The sequence below is a fragment of the Pan troglodytes genome, chromosome 14 (assembly GCF_028858775.2).
Source record: "Pan troglodytes isolate AG18354 chromosome 14, NHGRI_mPanTro3-v2.0_pri, whole genome shotgun sequence".
Lineage (NCBI taxonomy): Eukaryota > Metazoa > Chordata > Mammalia > Primates > Hominidae > Pan > Pan troglodytes.
Window position 1 is genome coordinate 114,461,039 of NC_072412.2, and position 18,349 is coordinate 114,479,387.

General features: G+C 34.3%; 1 protein-coding gene across 4 annotated transcripts in view; it reads left to right on the top strand.

Annotated features, from left to right (window-relative positions):
- MYO16 (myosin XVI) overlaps positions 1-18,349 on the top strand; it is a 711,002-nt gene that overhangs the window by 359,852 nt on the left and 332,801 nt on the right. For all 4 annotated transcript variants that reach the window (XR_008538898.2, XM_054665553.2, XM_054665554.2 and 1 more), the window contains exon 12: positions 10,084-10,149. Coding sequence is in view for 3 of the 4 variants with exons in the window: in XM_054665553.2 (XP_054521528.2) it covers positions 10,084-10,149 (66 nt within the window). In the remaining variant the exon portion in view is untranslated. The remainder of the gene's footprint in view (positions 1-10,083; positions 10,150-18,349) is intronic.

Sequence of the window (18,349 nt, forward strand, 5' to 3'; positions counted from 1 at the left end):
CTGATAACAGTTTAGGCACCTTGTAACATCAAAATCAATCTCTTTCTCTTTCTCTTTCTTTTTCTCTCCCACTCTCTGATTTTGTTATATTCTACACAGAGCACAGAGTAATTCAATCAGAATGTCTATAAAGAAATCTGATTATGTGTATACCAGCTATCCCTTTTTGGTAACACTTGTTTTTTTTCTAGTCTACTGAGAAACTGATTAAGTAATTTTCATGTAAATGTGAAGTCTGAGATTTCCTTACAAGTAATACATTGTCAAATGCTAATTAGCCTATGAAAATGCAATGTAGCATCTTAATGCTTAGAAAAATTGCCTGCCACTGTAAATACACTTAAAATTAAGTACTTCTGTCAAAATTAATGAAATCATGTCATTGGCATAAAGTGGTGAGAGCTGATTACTTTGGTCTCTGTTATCACCCTGTTACTTTTGTAAAGTGTGTATTTTTATAACATTTTTTCATCTTTTTTCCCAGTATTGTGTTGATTATTTTTTTTTGTCTTAATTATAGAAGCCTGGAAGACCATTGCCTAAATTCTTTTGTCTTTCTTTACCTGTTTGTTCCTTTAAAGTGACATTTCATCTAAATATGCATTTAATCTGGTTCTCTCCACCCCGGTGGTAAGCACCCTCATCAAAGCCATTACCTTCCCTTCTCTAACAACCTCCTAACTTTCTAGGGGAGGCTTCATCATTCTTTTTCAATCCAATCTCACAATGAACTAGAGTAAGTTTTATAAAGCACAAATGTAATCTCAAAACTCCCAGTCTTGAATCTTCTCTATGGCCCACCACTTTTCATGGAACAAAGACCGCAACCCTTCTTCCAGAGGCTAGAATCCTCATGATATGCCCTGAACAGTCACTGAGGACTCTTCCTCACTTATATCTAAATTACCTGATTATCGCCTGCCTTCCTGCATCAAGGACTTTCCTTAGACTGTTTTTTTGTTTGTTTGTTTCTCCTAGAGTTATCTTTCTGCTCCACAAAATAGTTAGCTTTATAAACTCCCACTCAAATAATCCCACTCTTTAAGTAAACCTTCCCAGAGCTTCTAGATTACATCATCATGGACTATCTGCCTTTAGAGAATTTATCACAGTTGGTTATTCTGTAACTCATTGGTAGTTTGTTAACATCTGGTTCCTGGGCTGCTCAAAAGCCAAACACCAGAGACAAGGTTGATGGGAGGAAAAGCAGGTTTATTTGGAAAGCCAGCAAAACTGAGAAGATGGTACACTAGTGTTCTAACATACCTTCTCCAATTTTTCAGGCTGGCCAGAGGGTGTTTATGGGAGGGACATATGCAGAAGAGGAGGGTGTTGGTATCAAAAGGTGAATAAGGACTATAGACATCTGGGGACCAGGGAGGGTCTAAGGACTTGGGAACTTTGTCCTTGTCAGGCTACAACTTTCCTAGAAATCTTTGACAAAACCTAGTTGTTTATGCACTTCTCCTTTAATCCCAGAGTAAAAACTACACAATTGCTATTTTTGCATTATTATCTCAGTGCTGTAAGATGATCCTAGCCCATGTGCGAGAATAGGTAAAGCAGCTTAACAAAATGGAATTCGTTATGTGAGTTTTTCTGCTGTTTCCCTCTTAAACAGCAAATACTTCCTACGTTTTTATCAAACTCCTGCCTCTAGCTCCTCCACACAGTGGACTATCTTCTTAAATAATTTTTTTCTAGTCAGTTTCTCTCTCTTTCTTGATCACCTGAACTATTAATACTACTCTCTGCTTTCCGAATGTTCATATAACATATATTTGCCACTGTGTGAGGCACGGGTTTCTTCTGCTCAATTCCTAAAATACAGAAAAGCTCAATCGATTAGGATCAATTTTGTAATAGGAATGCTTTACATTATGGTGTCTGAAATCCCCTCTAATGGGTAGACAAGCAATTTAAACATTATGGATTAAATGATAATATGTGCTTCCCAATGTGTTGTCTGTGGACTAGTAGATATATGAATTTTTTATGACCAGTGTGTAGTGAAAATAAGTGTTTTTATAGAAACTCTTCCAGCAGTTTGTTGGTTTAATCCCTATCTGTTGGAGTTAATAAGAATCAGAGTTTGAACTTCGTATGTCTTTTAATCACATTTTTTAGTAATTCTTTTTATTATGTTTTACAAAGGTATCAGTCCATGATTAATTGGGACTAAAAGCAAGTGATCCTTCCCCACAAATAGAAAATCACTAGTTTAATAGAAATCTCAAAATTCAAATACCGGAATTTGGTCATTTGAGCTCTTCCAACCTGCACGTCTCATGGCCTTTCCTCCCTGGCTCATGGCAGCCCCACTCTTGTCACTTCTTGGGCCAATGCATTTGGTGAGACTGTTGATGCTGGTTTTCCTTCCACACCCCACATCTGATTTCCCTGCAAATGTCACCGGCCCTACCTTCAAGTTATACACAGAAGGCCACCCCCACTGCTGCCTCCAGGTACATATCTTCCTACAGCAATTGCATTTTGCACTTGCATTTTATCCTGCAAATAAAAGTGTCTGGGCTTCTCTTGACCTCCCCTCTGTCTATTCTCAACACAAAAAGTCAGAGTAACAGTGTTAGAATGCACATTGCATTATGACACTTCTCTGCTAAAAAGATGCCCAATTCACTCAGTAAAGCCAGAGTCTGAGGAAAGGCTCATAAAGCCGCAGCGCTTTCCCCCTACCTTTTGAATTTCTGACGTCAGATGCTGGCACCCTACGCTGGGTGCCTCTACCCTGGCCACATTGCTGGCCTTGGTGTCTCATGAGTATGGGCAGCACTTCGGTGCAGGCCTTTGCCTGAGTAATTTGACCACCATATGCCCATTCCTCCCTCCCTTCAGGTCTTCATATTAATGTCATTGCTTCTGGAGGCCAGCCCCCTAGTCTATTTTAAATCGCAAAATGCACTTCCTATCCTTCTGCCTTCATATGTTTTCCTCCACAAACTTACCACTCTCTAACATACTGTATATTTTTCTTATTTAGATTCTTATAAATACCATGTGCTGATTCTCCCTACAAACACAGACTGTCTATCTCTCTCTTTCTATCATGCCCATACCCACTAGAATGCAAGTTCTATAAGGAAAATAATTCTTGTTTTGTTCACTGCTATGTATGACCCATAATAGGTTCCCAATAAATATTGAATAAATAAGTAGACTTCCTCAACCAAAACCCTCATTTTAGACGAGAGAAAGAAGTTAATATTTACTTATCCATACCAAATAACTGAGGGTTGAGCAATGATTTTTTTCAGAGCCAAGATAAAATATTTTAGCTGACTTAATCATTTGACCAGGATTTTCATCTCTTTTTGCTACAGTCTGATTTGTTTTATAGTATGATCTTTCAAAACAGATTGTAAATTGCCTTTTTACTAAGTATATAACCTTCTATTTGGACGTTAGATTAGGGAGTTTCCACAGTCTGCAGTATTAGGGAGTTCTCCAACCTTCAAACAGAAAATGAAATGCGTGTGATGAGACACATGCTCTCCAGGAAATGCACAGAATACAAGCGTTGCATTCTCTGAATACTTACTGCCAGCAGCCCCAGAGAGAACAGAATATGCAGTCAAATTCCTTTATGGACAGCAAAGAAGTTTGCTGGAAGTATTTATTTTACAAGCACATTAGTGGGACTTGAGACTCATAAAAAAACCCCACAAAGTAAACACAAGACCTCCTGTAACATCTGGTTAGCCAAGAGAATTCTGAAACAAATATATTGTAATTGGATAAAAGCAAACCAGAGCAATAAAGCATCGCATGACAGCTCCTAGTACACAGCCTCACTCATTTCAGCCACTTAACATGCCACTCCGGGTGACCCAGGTTAATGTAGCAGAGCCTCTTTTTTTTTTTAACTTTTATTTTAGGTTTGGGTTGTAAAGGTTTGTTATACAGGTAAACACGTGTCATGGAGGTTTGTTGTACAGATTATTTTATAACCCAGGTATTAAGTCCAGTACCCAATAGTTATATTTTCTGCTCCTCTCCCCCATTCCAGCCTCCTTGCTCAAGTAGACCCTAGTGACTACTGTTTCCTTCTTTGCCTTCATAAGTTCTTATCATTCACCTCCCATCCTTCTTTGCATTCATAAGTTCCTATCATTTACCTCCCATTTATAAGGAGAACATGAGTTTGGTTTTCTGTTCCTGTGTTAGTTAGCTAAGGATAATAGCCTCCAGCTCCATCCATGTTTCCATAAAAGACATGATCTTGTTCTTTTTTATGGCTGCATAGTACTCTATGATGCACATGTACCATTCTTTCTTTATCCAATCTGTCATTTATGGGCATTGAAATTGATTCTGTGTCTTTGCTATTGTGAATAGTGCTGCCATGAACATTCGTGTGCATGTATGTTTATGGTAGAGTGATTTATAATTCTTTGGGTATATACCCAGTAATGGGATTGCTGGGTTGAATAGTAATTCTGCTTTTAGCTCTTTGAGGTATCACAGTACTGCTTTCCAGAATGTTTGAACTAATTTACACTCCCAACAAGAGTGTAGTGCTGCACATCTGTGACCATCTGTTCTTGGACAGAGCTGATAAAAAGAAGCAATGAGGAAAAGATTCCCTCTTCAATAAATGGTGCTGGGACAACCGGCTAACCATAAGCAGAAGAGTGAAGCTAGACCCCTTCCTTGCCCCATATACAAAAATTAACTCAAGATGGATTGAAGACATAAATGTAAAACCCAAAACTATAAAAACCCAGGAAGACAACCTAGGCAGTACAATTCTGGACATCTTTCTTAATCAACAGATTTCTAAATTCGCTCACAATCTGCTTTCTAGCTCCATTTTTCTTCTCTGGAATTTAACAGGAGTTTTCAGATACTACATTAGTAAGGTCCTTGCAGATGTATTATTTCACTTTTATTTATTTTCTTATTTACTTGGGTATAGAATACTGAGCAATCATTTTTTCCCATAAATGTTGTATTAAATAACAACATACAAACAAGGTAATATACAACTCATTAATATATGGCTTAATGAACTTTTACTTCATGAACACACCCACGTAACCTGCAGCTTCATAATGTAATAGAAGAGAGAAGTCCTCTCCCAATCCACAGTCATTACAAAATATTCTAACATTTACAGCTATAGATTGGTTTTGTCTGTGTTTTTTAACTTTATATAAATGCAATCTGTTTTGTAGTATTCCTCTCATTATTATGTTTCTAATATTCAGCTATACTGTTGCTTGTAAAAGCATTTACTAATTTTTGTTTATGTACAATAAACTACTATATGAGTATATTCTAATTTATCCACTCAATACTTGAGGAAACTTTGAGTTGTTTCCACTTTTTTAGTAATTATGAATAATATAAACAGTTTTGCACCTTTTTATTTTTTGGCCCACATAAGTACTTCTATGGGGTCTTTACCAAGGAGTGGAATGCCAGCATCATAAAATATGTTCAGCTTTGGTAGATACAACCCAATTGCTTTTGACATAAATGGTGTTTTTGTTTCACTAAGAGTTTTTCAAATTCCAGCTATTCTGGGAGTTGTAGAGTGGTAGCTTATTGTGTTTCTAATTTCTATTTCTCTGATTTAACAAATGAAAATATTAATATGTGTTTGTTGTTCATTTGATTATCTTCTTTTGTGAACTGCTTGTTCAGTTATAGTGCCACTAAAATTGGGTTTTCTTTCTCCTTCTTGATATATAGGAGTTTTTATATATTCACGATATTCTTTTTGTTGTGAAACATACATATTGAGAACATTTTCTTCCAGTTTATGGCTTGTATTGTACTCTTCAAATAGCGTATTTAAAAGAAGCAAAGTGTACAATTTTACAGATTCTTTAGGGTTCATACTTTTTGTGACCTGTTTAAGAAAGCTTGGCATTAGTTATGAAAATGTTTTCCTACATTTTCTTTATAACATTTGATTATTTTAGCATTTACAGTTAAGATATTTTGGTGCTGATCATAATCCTGAAAGACACAATCCCCAATGCCATAATTTAGAATGTTGAAATCTCAAAAGATCGAAATCCTCAAAAATCAAAATCCCCAAAGTCTGAAATGCCAAACATCTATAATCCTGCAAATCACAATCCTGAAAGAATAAAATTCTGAATGTTAAAATCCTGAAAGCTGAATTCTAGGGAAAGGATTATTGTGGTTTTGGTTGTATGCAGAAGAGTTGCATCATGATTTTGACTTGCAGGATTTTGGACTTTAGGTATTTCACTCTCTTGGGATTTCAGCATCCAGGATTATGTTGTTTAGGGTGGTGTCTTTTGGGATTATGGCCCAAACCCAAGGCTATCATATTACCCATGTGGAAAAGATTTCACAATGGTGAAAGAGGAGGATCCAGATTAAAACTGTTCCCAATGTGTCTCCCTGCTGCATGATCACAGCACCTTTGTCCTAAACAGGTGACCCCAGGGAGTGGGTGCATTTCTAGGATCTGTTTTCTTTTGTATTGGTCCATGTGTTCCTAAACAAATCCCCAAATATCTTGATCATTACAGCTATATAGTCAATCCTGACAAATAGAAAGTCCCCTAAGTTTGTTCTTAAACATGTATTAGCTAATCATGACCTTTGGTTCATGTATACTTTAAAGTTAATTTAACAATTTCAATTGGATTTGTATTGGTATTGCATTGGATATATAGATTAAGTGGAAATAATTGAGATTTTTACAATATTTGATTTTTCATTTCACAAAATGTTATAGCCCTTTTATTGGCCATCTTTGATTTCTCGGGAGCAATTTTTATTTTTGGGTGTAGATGTCTTTCCCATATTATTAAATTTGCTTATCGGCATTCTTCATGTTTTGAGGACATAATAAATGTTTGCTTGTTTGTTTTATGGAAAATAAGAAGAAAAATTATTTTCTAATTGTTCACATGTAAAATATAGAGAATACAATTTTGATTTTTTCATATTCATTTTTTATCCATCAAACTTACTAAAGTTATATGTCAGTATTAATTGACATAGACAGTCCATTGGTTTTCTGCATCAATGCCATATAGTATGCAAATGATGACTTTTATTTCTTTTTTTAAAAAAGTCATACCTTTTTTCCTTGCATTATTTCATGAGATAGAACTTCACTAAAAAGACTGGAAGTGTCGATAATAAGTGCCCTATCCATTGCCAATCCCAGAAAAAAGCTTTGAGTGTTTCATCATGAAGAAATTTGTGGTAGCTATGCCATAGGTATCATTACTTTTCATTAGATTAAGGAAGTCCCATTATATTCATGATTTTCAAAGTTATTTTTTAATCAATAATGAGCATTGGATATTATTAAATGCTTTATCTCTGTTTATGCAGATGATCATATGTCTTAAGTTTTTTTAAATATTATTAGTTACAATTATTGATCTTCAATTAGAAATCAACCTTACATTTCTAGAATAAAGCTATTTGAAATGTATTATCATTATTACTAAATTGCTGGATTCAATTTGTTAATATTTTGCTTAGGATTTTTACATGTATTTTAATGAGAGAGTTCAGCCTGTAATTTTCCTTTATTGCAATATTCCTATTAGATTCTAATGTCAATTTTGCGTGGTGTTCTTAAAATGGGAAGTCTTCCTTTTTCTGTTATCTTCTGAAATAATCTGTAGAATGTTTGTTTATTTTGTACATCAATGTTGGGAAGAATTCACCAGTGAAGCCTAAGTTTTCTTTGTGGAAAACTATTTTAGACATAGATTCAGCTCACTTTATAGGGAAATAACTAATTAGAATTTCTGTTTCTATTGTGTTAGCTTTGGTATGATGTATTTTCCTAGGATTGTTGTCTACTTGACCTTAATTTCTAAATTTAGTGGCTACACTATGGTTCATAATACCATCTTCATCTGTTTTTACGTCCATACAATCTGTCTTGATGTCATATTACTGATTGCTATTGGTAGTTGGTGCTTTTCCTCTTGTTTTCTGAATGAGTTTTGCTGGGGTAAATTGTACGTTTTTCAAAGGATCACCTTTTGGCTTTTTTCACCCTATTCCATTGATTTCTGCTTTGATATTGTTTTATTGATTTTGCTCATTTATTTCTTTATAATTGATATAATTTTTTAAACTCCTTGAAGTCGATACTTAGATCATTAATTATCACTCCTTTTTTCCTTTTCTAAGATGTATTCTAGGCTGTAATTTTTATCTTATAGTAGACCTTTAGTTGCATCCCACAAGTTATGATATGTTATAATAGAAATAGTCTTATTTGCATTTTAATTCCTTTTTAACTCATTAGTTATTTGCAGATATATTGTAAAATTTCAAAATGTTTGGTGATTTTCTAGGTATCTACTAGTGACTTCAATATCTTTTTAATTAAAATAACCTATTTTAAAATTGTATATTTTTAAGGGATACAACATGAGTTTTGTTTGTTTGGATTTTTGTTTTTGTTTTTGTGTTTTTGAGACAGGATCTCACTCTTTCACCCAGGCTGGAATACATTTCTGAGATATCAGCTTACTGCAGCCTCAACCTTCCAGGATCAAGTGATCCTCCTGCCTCAGCTTCCTGAGTAGCTGGGATGACAGGCTTGCACCACCATTCCCAGCTAATTAAAAAAAAAAAGTTGTAGAGATGGCATCTCACCATGTTACCCAGGCTAGTCTTGAACTCCAGGGCTCAAACAATCCTCCTATCCTCCTGCCTCATCCTCCCAAAGTGCTGGGATTATAGGCCTGAGCCACTGCACCTGCCCATGATGCCTTGATGTACATACACTTAGTGAAATGAGTTCTACAGTGCAGCACATTAGCATACCCATTACCTCACAGAGTTATCTTTTTCTTTTGTAGTAAGAGTACCAAAACTCTACTCTCTTAGCTAATTTTTAACACCAGTATAATATTCTTTTTTTAAAAAAAAGGGAAAGCATTTATTCGGATTTAGTTTTCTGGTGGGTGACATTAAGGCCCTTCACACAGAGTTCAGGAGACAATATTCTATCCTAATTCTACCATAATAGAACATACTCTGTGTGACTCAAATCTTTTAAGTTTAATGAAACAAGCCAGTGTTCAACTTGTCAGTAACAGTGTTTTATATAAATAAATTGATCAATGTGGTAATTACTACTTTAAAATTTTGTCTGCTTGTTCCATGAATTACTAAGAAAAATGGTTAAAATGTTCCACTATAATTGTGAACTCATATTTTTCTCCTTATATGTTATTTCTTTATGTATGTGATGCTAGATTTTAGTCTTCTAGAAATTTAGAAATGTTGTTTCTTCCTGATTGATTTATCATTTTACTCTGAAATGTTTCTTTTTATTTCTGGTACTGCTTCCAAAAGCACATTTTCTATAAATTAATTATTTCCGTAGTCTCCTTCTTTGCTGTTATTATTGTTTGCATGCATACCTTGCTTCATCCTTTTCCCTTTTTTTTTTAGTCTATATGTTGAGGATGTTTCTCTTTAAAGTAGTCATCTTTCATATTTTAATACAATTTATAATCTTTGTATTTTAATTGGAGTATTTGGTACCTTTACAATTGATGTAGTTGCTGGTGTTTGGGTTTAAATCTATCATTTTATTATTTTTATTTGTTCCATCTGTACTTTGTGCCTTTGTATCTCATTGTCACTTTTTAATTGAAACAAAGTATTTTATTTGATTATTGTGCTTTACTAACTTCTCACTTACGCAGTTTATTATTCTGTAGCAGAATAACAGAATTTGTTACCCCATTGACTTTTTCGTAGGCATTTTGTCATATGTTTTAAGTCTATATTTTTTCATTGTTTCGTTCTCACAGAATCTTTTAAGAAAAGAAATTCTTAGAATTTAACTATTTCATTTCTCATATGTTCAGTGAAATAAAGCCTGTTTTATTTAATTTGAATTATTTAATTCATTTAATATTTTAAATTCCAAACTTTAAAAAAATTGCAAAATATTAAGAAATAGCAAAATACTAAAGTAGATTTTTTCTTATTATTTATATTTCATACACTGGTTTTTAAATTGTATGATTTTTATTGTTTAAAGATGCTATTTATATGACTCATGAACTGTTTGCATCCCTTTTTTCACAGACATTCATTGGAGACATTCTTTTGCTTGTTAACCCATACAAGGAGCTTCCAATTTATTCTTCCATGGTGAGCACAAAATTTTAAATATCATTGAATAATGTAGAGTAATACTTTCTAGTCATACATGTTTGTATCAAATGACTAAAAAAAACCAGTAAGGCAAACTTCTAAAAATCATTTTTAAATTCTGAATTGAATGATTGTGTAGCAGTGACTTTAATTCATTTTGAGCAACCTTGAAAATCGAAGTTATTTTATCAAAATGTTTCTTTGCACTTAAAATGTGTAATTTGTTTATGACTATAGCCATTAGACAGACTTCTAAAATTAAATAATATGTAAGTATATTTTCCATACATTTCTCACTAACTCAAGATCATTTGGCTTAGAGCCCTTATTTGGACACATGACTTATTTCTGAAGAGTTCTATAATGTTAAAGCAATGGGAATAAAAAAGGGTAATATTGCATGTTTACGTTTTCCCAAATGACTTGCCAAGTGTAATTATGAGGCCCTAAAAATTAAAAGAGAAATTACTTGTAGAAAATTATTCCAGTCAATTGAAAATGCAGTATGATTTTTGAGTAGAGATGGGTCAAAAATACTATATCGTAGGAGCTATTTTTTGTGTAACAACAAGGCTGGTTCCGCTAATAGAGAACAGGAGGCTGCCTGAAACCAGGAGGCAGGGAGTGGGTATATGTTCCTGAAGCCGGGGCTCACTCATAAGATGTGGCGGGCAGGGAGGAGGACAGAGAGAGGAGAGAAAGAAAGAGAAATTCCTCCAACTCCCTAGGAAATCAAATATGTATTTTCACAGAAATAGTTCATGAGGACAAGAGAGCATCCACCACCCCACCCTCCACCCATCTTATCAAAAGTCAATTCTGGCTGGACTCGGTGGCTCATGCCTGTCATTCTAGCACTTTGGAGGACCAAGGCTGGTGGATCACTTGAGGCCAGGAGTTTGAGACCATCCTGGGCAACATAATGAGAGACCCATCTCTGCAAAAAACAAAACTAAACTAAACAAAAACAATTAGCCAGCCGTGGTGGTGTGTGCCTGTGGTTACAGCTACTCAGGAGGCTGAGGCAGGAGGATCACTTGGGCCCAAGAAGTTGAAGCTACAGGGAGCTGTGATTGTATTACTGCACTCCAGCCTGGGAGACAGATTGAGATCCCGTCTCTAAATAGAATAAAGTAAAATTAAATTAAATTAAAAAGTCAGTGCCATGGTTACTTTAAAGCTGTGTTGAAACCTGCCTACCCTCCTCATTCCTCCCAATCCTATGCCAGCCTCACCCTGTGCAATCTAAGGGTGTATGTGAGCATGAGACGCTAGGGCAAGGGAATCACCCATGATCATTTCAGGAGTTTCATCCAAGGACTGAAATTAATCTGACATGTGGTTATTAAATGGTTTTGAGAAAAAGCTCAGTTCTGTATCTTTCACTTTGTGAGTCCTAATTAATATTTCTGTGAATATGTGTATTGATGTATAATATAAATATTGCAAAACATACAAATATTAAATCTTCTGTTCAACTAATTTATAAAAGTCATGACACTCTAAAAACCATCATGCAGATGAAGAAATAGAGCATTAGTAGGATCATAGATGTCTCCCATGCCCTGTCTCAAACATGACATACCTCCCCAAAAGACAGTACAATTCCAACTACTCTCGCCCTCCGCTTTGCATGGTTGAATTTTATGTGGGTGAAATCTTGCAGACTATCTTTCTCTGTACCTGGCTGCTTCCTTTCAATATTAGGGAAGGTAGATTCACCCATGTTTTTGTGTGTAGCAATACAATAAGTACAGTAGGTTATTTTATTTTGTATGGCTATATAAAATTTCCTTTTGTGGTTATATGGCAGTTTAATTAACTATTGACGGAGATTTTGTCTTTTGAAGCAAGAATATTACTGCTATGAACATCCTCACAAATTTTTTTTGATAACATATGTACTTCTTTTGTTGGAAAGAGTGGAATTGGTACATCAAAGTGTATACATACAATCAGTTTTGATAAATACCGACAATTTTCTGAGTGGTTGTACTAAGGTATATCTACAACTTAATACAGAAATTCTAGTTGCTTCTCTTCCTTGATCATATTTCATTTGTTTACTTATCATTCTACTGGGTATATATAGTGGAATCTTATTGCTCTAATTTGTGTTTCTCTGACAGACAATGAGATTAACCACATTTTCACATAATTACTGTACAGTTATATCCTGTTTTGTGATGCGTCTATTCCAGGATTTTATCCTGCTTAAAAATTAAAAACTTTAAAATTGGTTCATCTACCTTTTTTATTGACTTGAAAGATCTTTAAGCATTCTGAATTCTCAATGCATATTGAAAACATCTTGCAAGAAGAAGGGGTCAAGATTCATTTTTTAAAAATGTATATTAACCTGAAACCGTACTGTTTATTAAAAAGACCATCTTTCAGCTGGGCTCGGTGGCTCACGCCTGTAATCTCAGCACTTTGAGAAGCCAAGGCAGGTGGATCATGATGTCAGGAGTTCAAGACCAGCCTGGCCAAGAAGATGAAACCCCGTCTCTACTAAAAATACAAAAATTAGCTGAGCATGGTGGCAGGTGACTGTAAACCCAGCTACTTGGGAGGCTGAGGCAGGAGAATCGCTTGAACCCGGGTGGCAGAGGTTGCAGTGAGCCGAGATCGTGCCACTGCACTCCAGGCTGGGCAACAGAGTGAGACTCTGTCAAAAAAAAAAAAAAATCCGTTCTCCGGGACATTATTTTGGCACTTTTGCATAAAACTAGTAACTATACATAAATGGATATAGAATTTCCATTCAGTTTGATTGGTCTATTATAATATATTTTTATGCCTCGTACTCTTTAGTCATCCACCTTTGGTCTTCAAATTTGCCCTAGCAATTAATTACTGGCCTTTTCCTTTAAGGTTTAGAATCAGCTTGTCAATTTTGGGGCGCTGAGGGGACTCCCCCTAGGATTTTGAATTTGATTGCATTATATTTACAATTCAATTTAGAAACAGACAAAAAATGTTAGTAGTACTGAGTCTTTTAACTATATTCATTTATTAAGGTCTTTAAAATGTGAAATTCCTCTCAGTGTATCATCCCGTGTGCTCTTCTGGAGGATATATTGCATAGTGTTCATTAAATGTTTTCAAATGCTGTTATAAATAAACATTTAAAAATGTTATTTTCCACTGGTGTGTTCTCCATGTATGTATAAAAACACAATTTAAAAAATCTTACCTTAAACTAGCAAGTTTGTAAAATTTATTAGCTATAAAATGATCTAGTGTGTTTTAAAAATACTCTGTGTACACAATCTTATTGCCTGAAACAATAATAATTTTCTTTCTTTCTTTAAAATCCTATTATTAATCTGTTCTTATGTTATTGGATTGGATCACCAGAATAATGTCAGATACTATTAATAATTTCATTTTAAAATATATATATATATTTCTTATCTCAGGAGAAATCTTTAGTAATTAAACCTTAAGTATAAAAATCATTATAAATTTTACATAGATACCAGTTATCAGATTAAGGAAATTTCATTTTATTGCTATTTTAAGAAGTCTTTTTCATAGAAAACATGTTGAATTTTACCAAATGTAAGTATTTTTTCTGTACCAATTGTTGATATGAATATTTTTCTCCTTTATTTTGTTTGTGAATTATAATTCCTGATTTTGAAATATTAAACCTACCTTACATTTTGATGTTTTATCTTTTTCTTTATATTACTGAAGTCTATTAAATAATATTTTGCTTAGGGCATCTAAGTTCATGAAAAAGATAAGCCTCCAATTTTTCTTTTTTTTATTAAAAAAACTTCTATGTCAAAATTATGCTAGTTTCATAAAGAGAATTGGAAGGTGTACTCTGTTTTCTAGTCTCTGAAAGAGTTTGTAAATTTGGTGTTGTTTCTCTCTTAAATGTTTAGAAGAATTCACAACTGAAACCATTAAGACCTGGTATTTTCTTTGCAAGAAGGTTTTAGTTCTGGATTTAATTTCTTTGACATACATAGGACAGTTCATATTCTTTCTGTGCTAGTTTTTAATGATTGCATTTTTAAAAAATTATGTTAGTTATATTTAATCTTCAAAAGTTTTTGGCATAGAATTATTCATAGTTCTATTTATCTTTTTAAAATTTGTAGAATTTTGAGTGGCTTCTTTTTATTCCATATGTTGGTAATTTGTGACTTTTCTGAGTTTTTAAAATTTCCTTCTTTCTAATTTATTTGGGTATAATTTGATTATTGTTTATGTTGTATAGATATATCCTTGATTTCCTGCCTTTCCTAAAATAAGTATTTGGGGCTTTTAAATTTTACTTTAAATGTAGCTTTACTGAATTCTACATGTTTGCTATTTTATAAATTCATTATCAATTAGTTTAAGGTATTATCTGTTTCTATTTGTGATTTCTTTCCATAAAAAATATATATGTATATATGTAGAAAGTCTATAAAAATATAAACTGAATTAATCTTCGTTTTCTACTTTTGTTTCTCTTCGACCACAGTCTGGATAATTGCTTGGCCATATTTTCAATTCTCTTTTCTGCTGTTTTGAATCTGCTGATAAAATCATTCCTTAAAATGCAGATGTATGTTATATGATTTTTTTCAATGCTAACGTTTTTATTTTAAACTCTTAGGGTTTCCAGTTTTCTGGTGAAATTCTTCGTCTTCATCATGCCACTTATTTTCTTGAACATGTCATTTTTAATCCTGTGTCTTATGACTCTAATATTGAGGTCTGTTTCTACTATGTGACTGTGTGTGTGTGTGTGTGTGTGTGTATGTGTGTATGTGTGTGTGTGTGTATGTGTGTGTGTGTGTGTCTGTGTGTTGGTTTTACATATATGGATATATTTACTGACATCCACGGAGATTTTTGATGGAGTATTGAACTTTCCATATAAAAAAACCATAGTGCCCAGGAAGACATTATCTTCCTTCCAAGAAGATTTGACTTTTCCTCCTAGCGGGCACATAAGTTGTAGACAAACCGCTTGACCTTGTGAAGTCTCGTTTAATTTTTTTATTTGCTCCCTTCAAAAAGGTGAGCCCCCTTACGGGTCTCAGGTGGAAAGCTGGGCTGATATTCATTTGGCTTTCCTCTGTTTCTGAACCCCGAACTTGGATTTCTGTCTCCCCAGTACTGTGTGAGGCTGCTCAAATCTCTGCTGAGTGTGAGACACTTAGGGTGACTTTCTGTGATGCTGCTGAGAGACACTCAGCACAGCGGCACTGTGTGCTGGGAGCAGGGGATGGAAAAGATCCCGTGTGGCCCGGTGCATCCTGATTTTCTTCAAGATCTTAGCTCCCTAAGACATTGCTGCTTTGGTGATTTTACTATCCCTGCCATTAGATGCTTGATTTGTATTTTATCCAGTCTTTGTAATTGTTCATGGTTAGGAGAATTTGACTGATACTAGCTGCTTCATTACAGCTATAGGGTAAAGGAGACTACATCTGTTTTTATTGCATTGGTGTCAGAAGATTATTTGCCCTCAGATACCTAGGTTAGTTTGGCATTTCATGCCTCTAATTTTTTAATTCTGTATGCACCAAGGGGAGGGAGGGGAAAGAGAGAGAGAAACGCACCCTATTTAAAGTTACTATTGATAATATTATTTCTGGCTTATATGTTTATGGTAACAGTTGATTGTAGAGTTAACAAGAATTAACAGTGAGACAAAAGTCAGCTTTGAATAATTGAATGAAAAGTTTAAAAATTACTCTTATTTGGATGCTTCTATGGATCTAGAGGTAAAGTTTTAAGTATTAGCCAAAATTTAACATAATATTTTTTATAGTATGACACAGTTTGTCATATTATATTGTATCTTGTGATGGGAAAAAAACTGTTAACTTGTGGTATGTTTGTTTTTAAAGTGCTGACACTATAGTAGTATTAGGGCTTCAAATAATACGTTGTATTTGCAGTTTTTTCAGAAATACACATTCATAGAGAAAAGGAGAAACACACTAAGAGACATATTTGTTTATTAATGTAAGAATAGGATACAATACATTGAGATCATTACCAGAATAGTTTATTAAAACTGAAAATGGCTAATGCAACTTATAATTTATGTAATTATTAATATAAATAAAATCTATATATGTTTCAATATATATGAATTAAGTATTTAATATATAAGTATTATGATTTTATAAAATGAATTTACATATGTATATATACACACACACACCACCTTTTATATTCATCATTTCTAAATCTGTCATAAAATAAAAATGGAAAATAAATACAAAAATATATCAGGTAAAAGATGCACTGATATAAAGCTTACAATAAAATTACCTGCTTTTTATAGGTCATGAGAAAAGGTGAAAGTGTCTAGTCCTTCTGGACTTGACATCCATTATGTAGAATCAAATAGTTTGTGCTCTCCTTGCCTACAGGTAACAACCCATAAAATTGTAGATATTAGGTTGCTGCAAGGACATACATTTTACATTGAATTAGTGGTTATTCCCTGTAGCAATATTAGTGCCTAGTAAATAATATCAAGTAGTCACCTATCAGATATTCATTAAAACGATCTTGTTGTCCTCAGGCCACACAACAAAAATTTATTTCTTTTTGTTTCTAGTTATTATCATTGCATTATGTCTGTTGTTTTAAATGACAAATTTTGTTCAATTATTTGGGTTTCTTCCCATGTCAATTACTTTACAAGAAAAAATAAAACATTAAATATGATTATATCTGTAAAGATTATAAAGACCAGGAGAATGACTTCTCCGTTTCATATTTAAAAAGAAATTCACATATAACATCTGCATTTTAGTTTTATTTCATTATCATTAACTCTGTTATATTAAGCCTTTGCATAACATTCATTTTTATTTCTAGCAAGTTATTAATCATGGACGGAGAACACTCTTGAGGCAAACTTCATTTCGAGACTGATGTCTACACAAGGTGGCAGGCAGGCCTCCCAGTTAGATTGCTTGCTGCCACAGCAGTGCTGATCTGACACTAACAACCACCACTGCCGAGATGCGGGTCACAGCGGGCGAGTCAGCAGGCAGTTCCACCAACCAGGACAGGGTCCATGCCAACCACCAGGACAGGGTCCATGCCAACCACCAGGACAGGGTCCATGCCAACCAACCAGGACAGGGTCCATGCCAACCACCAGGACAGGGTCCATGCCAACCAACCAGGACAGGGTCCATGCCAACCACCAGGACAGGGTCCATGCCAACCAACCAGGACAGGGTCCATGCCAACCAACCAGGACAGGGTCCATGATTGTGCTGCCTATTTATGTTGGAGACACGTAATATCATTCATTTTAAACATGTTACATGTAGGGGAGAAAGAGAAAATAGAAAGCCAGATGTTCCTGCATGGGCTTTACAAAAAAGCAACCTTAAAATCAGAAACAAAAATGCATCATCAAGCCAACAAACATCTGTTGACTCTATAAGGAAATACATTGCCTTAGATACTTACAGTGTCCTCATCCTTGAGCACTGTGTAGACATGCTAGAGACAAAACACAAATAACAATGAAAAAATCACATACTTCACTTCTAGCTGAGAACACCAATTAAATAGCTGTATTGAGGGTGTGTAACCCTAATTGGCAAGTCAAGAGGTTAGAAGGGAGTAAATCCTATCAGGTTTTTTTTAAAAAAGCATCACAATAAAAAAGAAATGTGATCGGGGCAAATCTTAAAAAATTAGTAAGATTCTGATGAGCAGAAGAATGGACTAGAGCCACATGATGGGGTTTAAAAAATATATAGGACTATTTAGAGAAATACACCATGCAATTTGATATGAGCAAGAAGTTAAAAAAATTATAATATTTGAAATTCTAGGAAATGAAAACAGCTGCCATTGTTTAGTGCTTATTACATGGCAGAACTGCCTCAAATGGCTTTACATTTATTGTCACATCTCATCTCAAAAGGCAAGCAAATCAGTATAAGAATTGTTATTTCTATTCTGCAGTTGAATAAGCTGAGACTTGAGGTTAAGCAGATTTTCTAAAGTCTTCCCATGAGTAGCAGAGCTAACATTAAAGTCCAGGTCATGCAGCTCCAGAGCGAATGCTTGGCAGGCTTCTCTCAGCAGCACAAGTGCTGCGCCCAGAGGCAGACAGTTTCTTCATTATTATTATTATTATTATTATTATTATTATTATTATTATATGTGATCTTTTGTAAACACAAACACATACTTTCTCAAAATA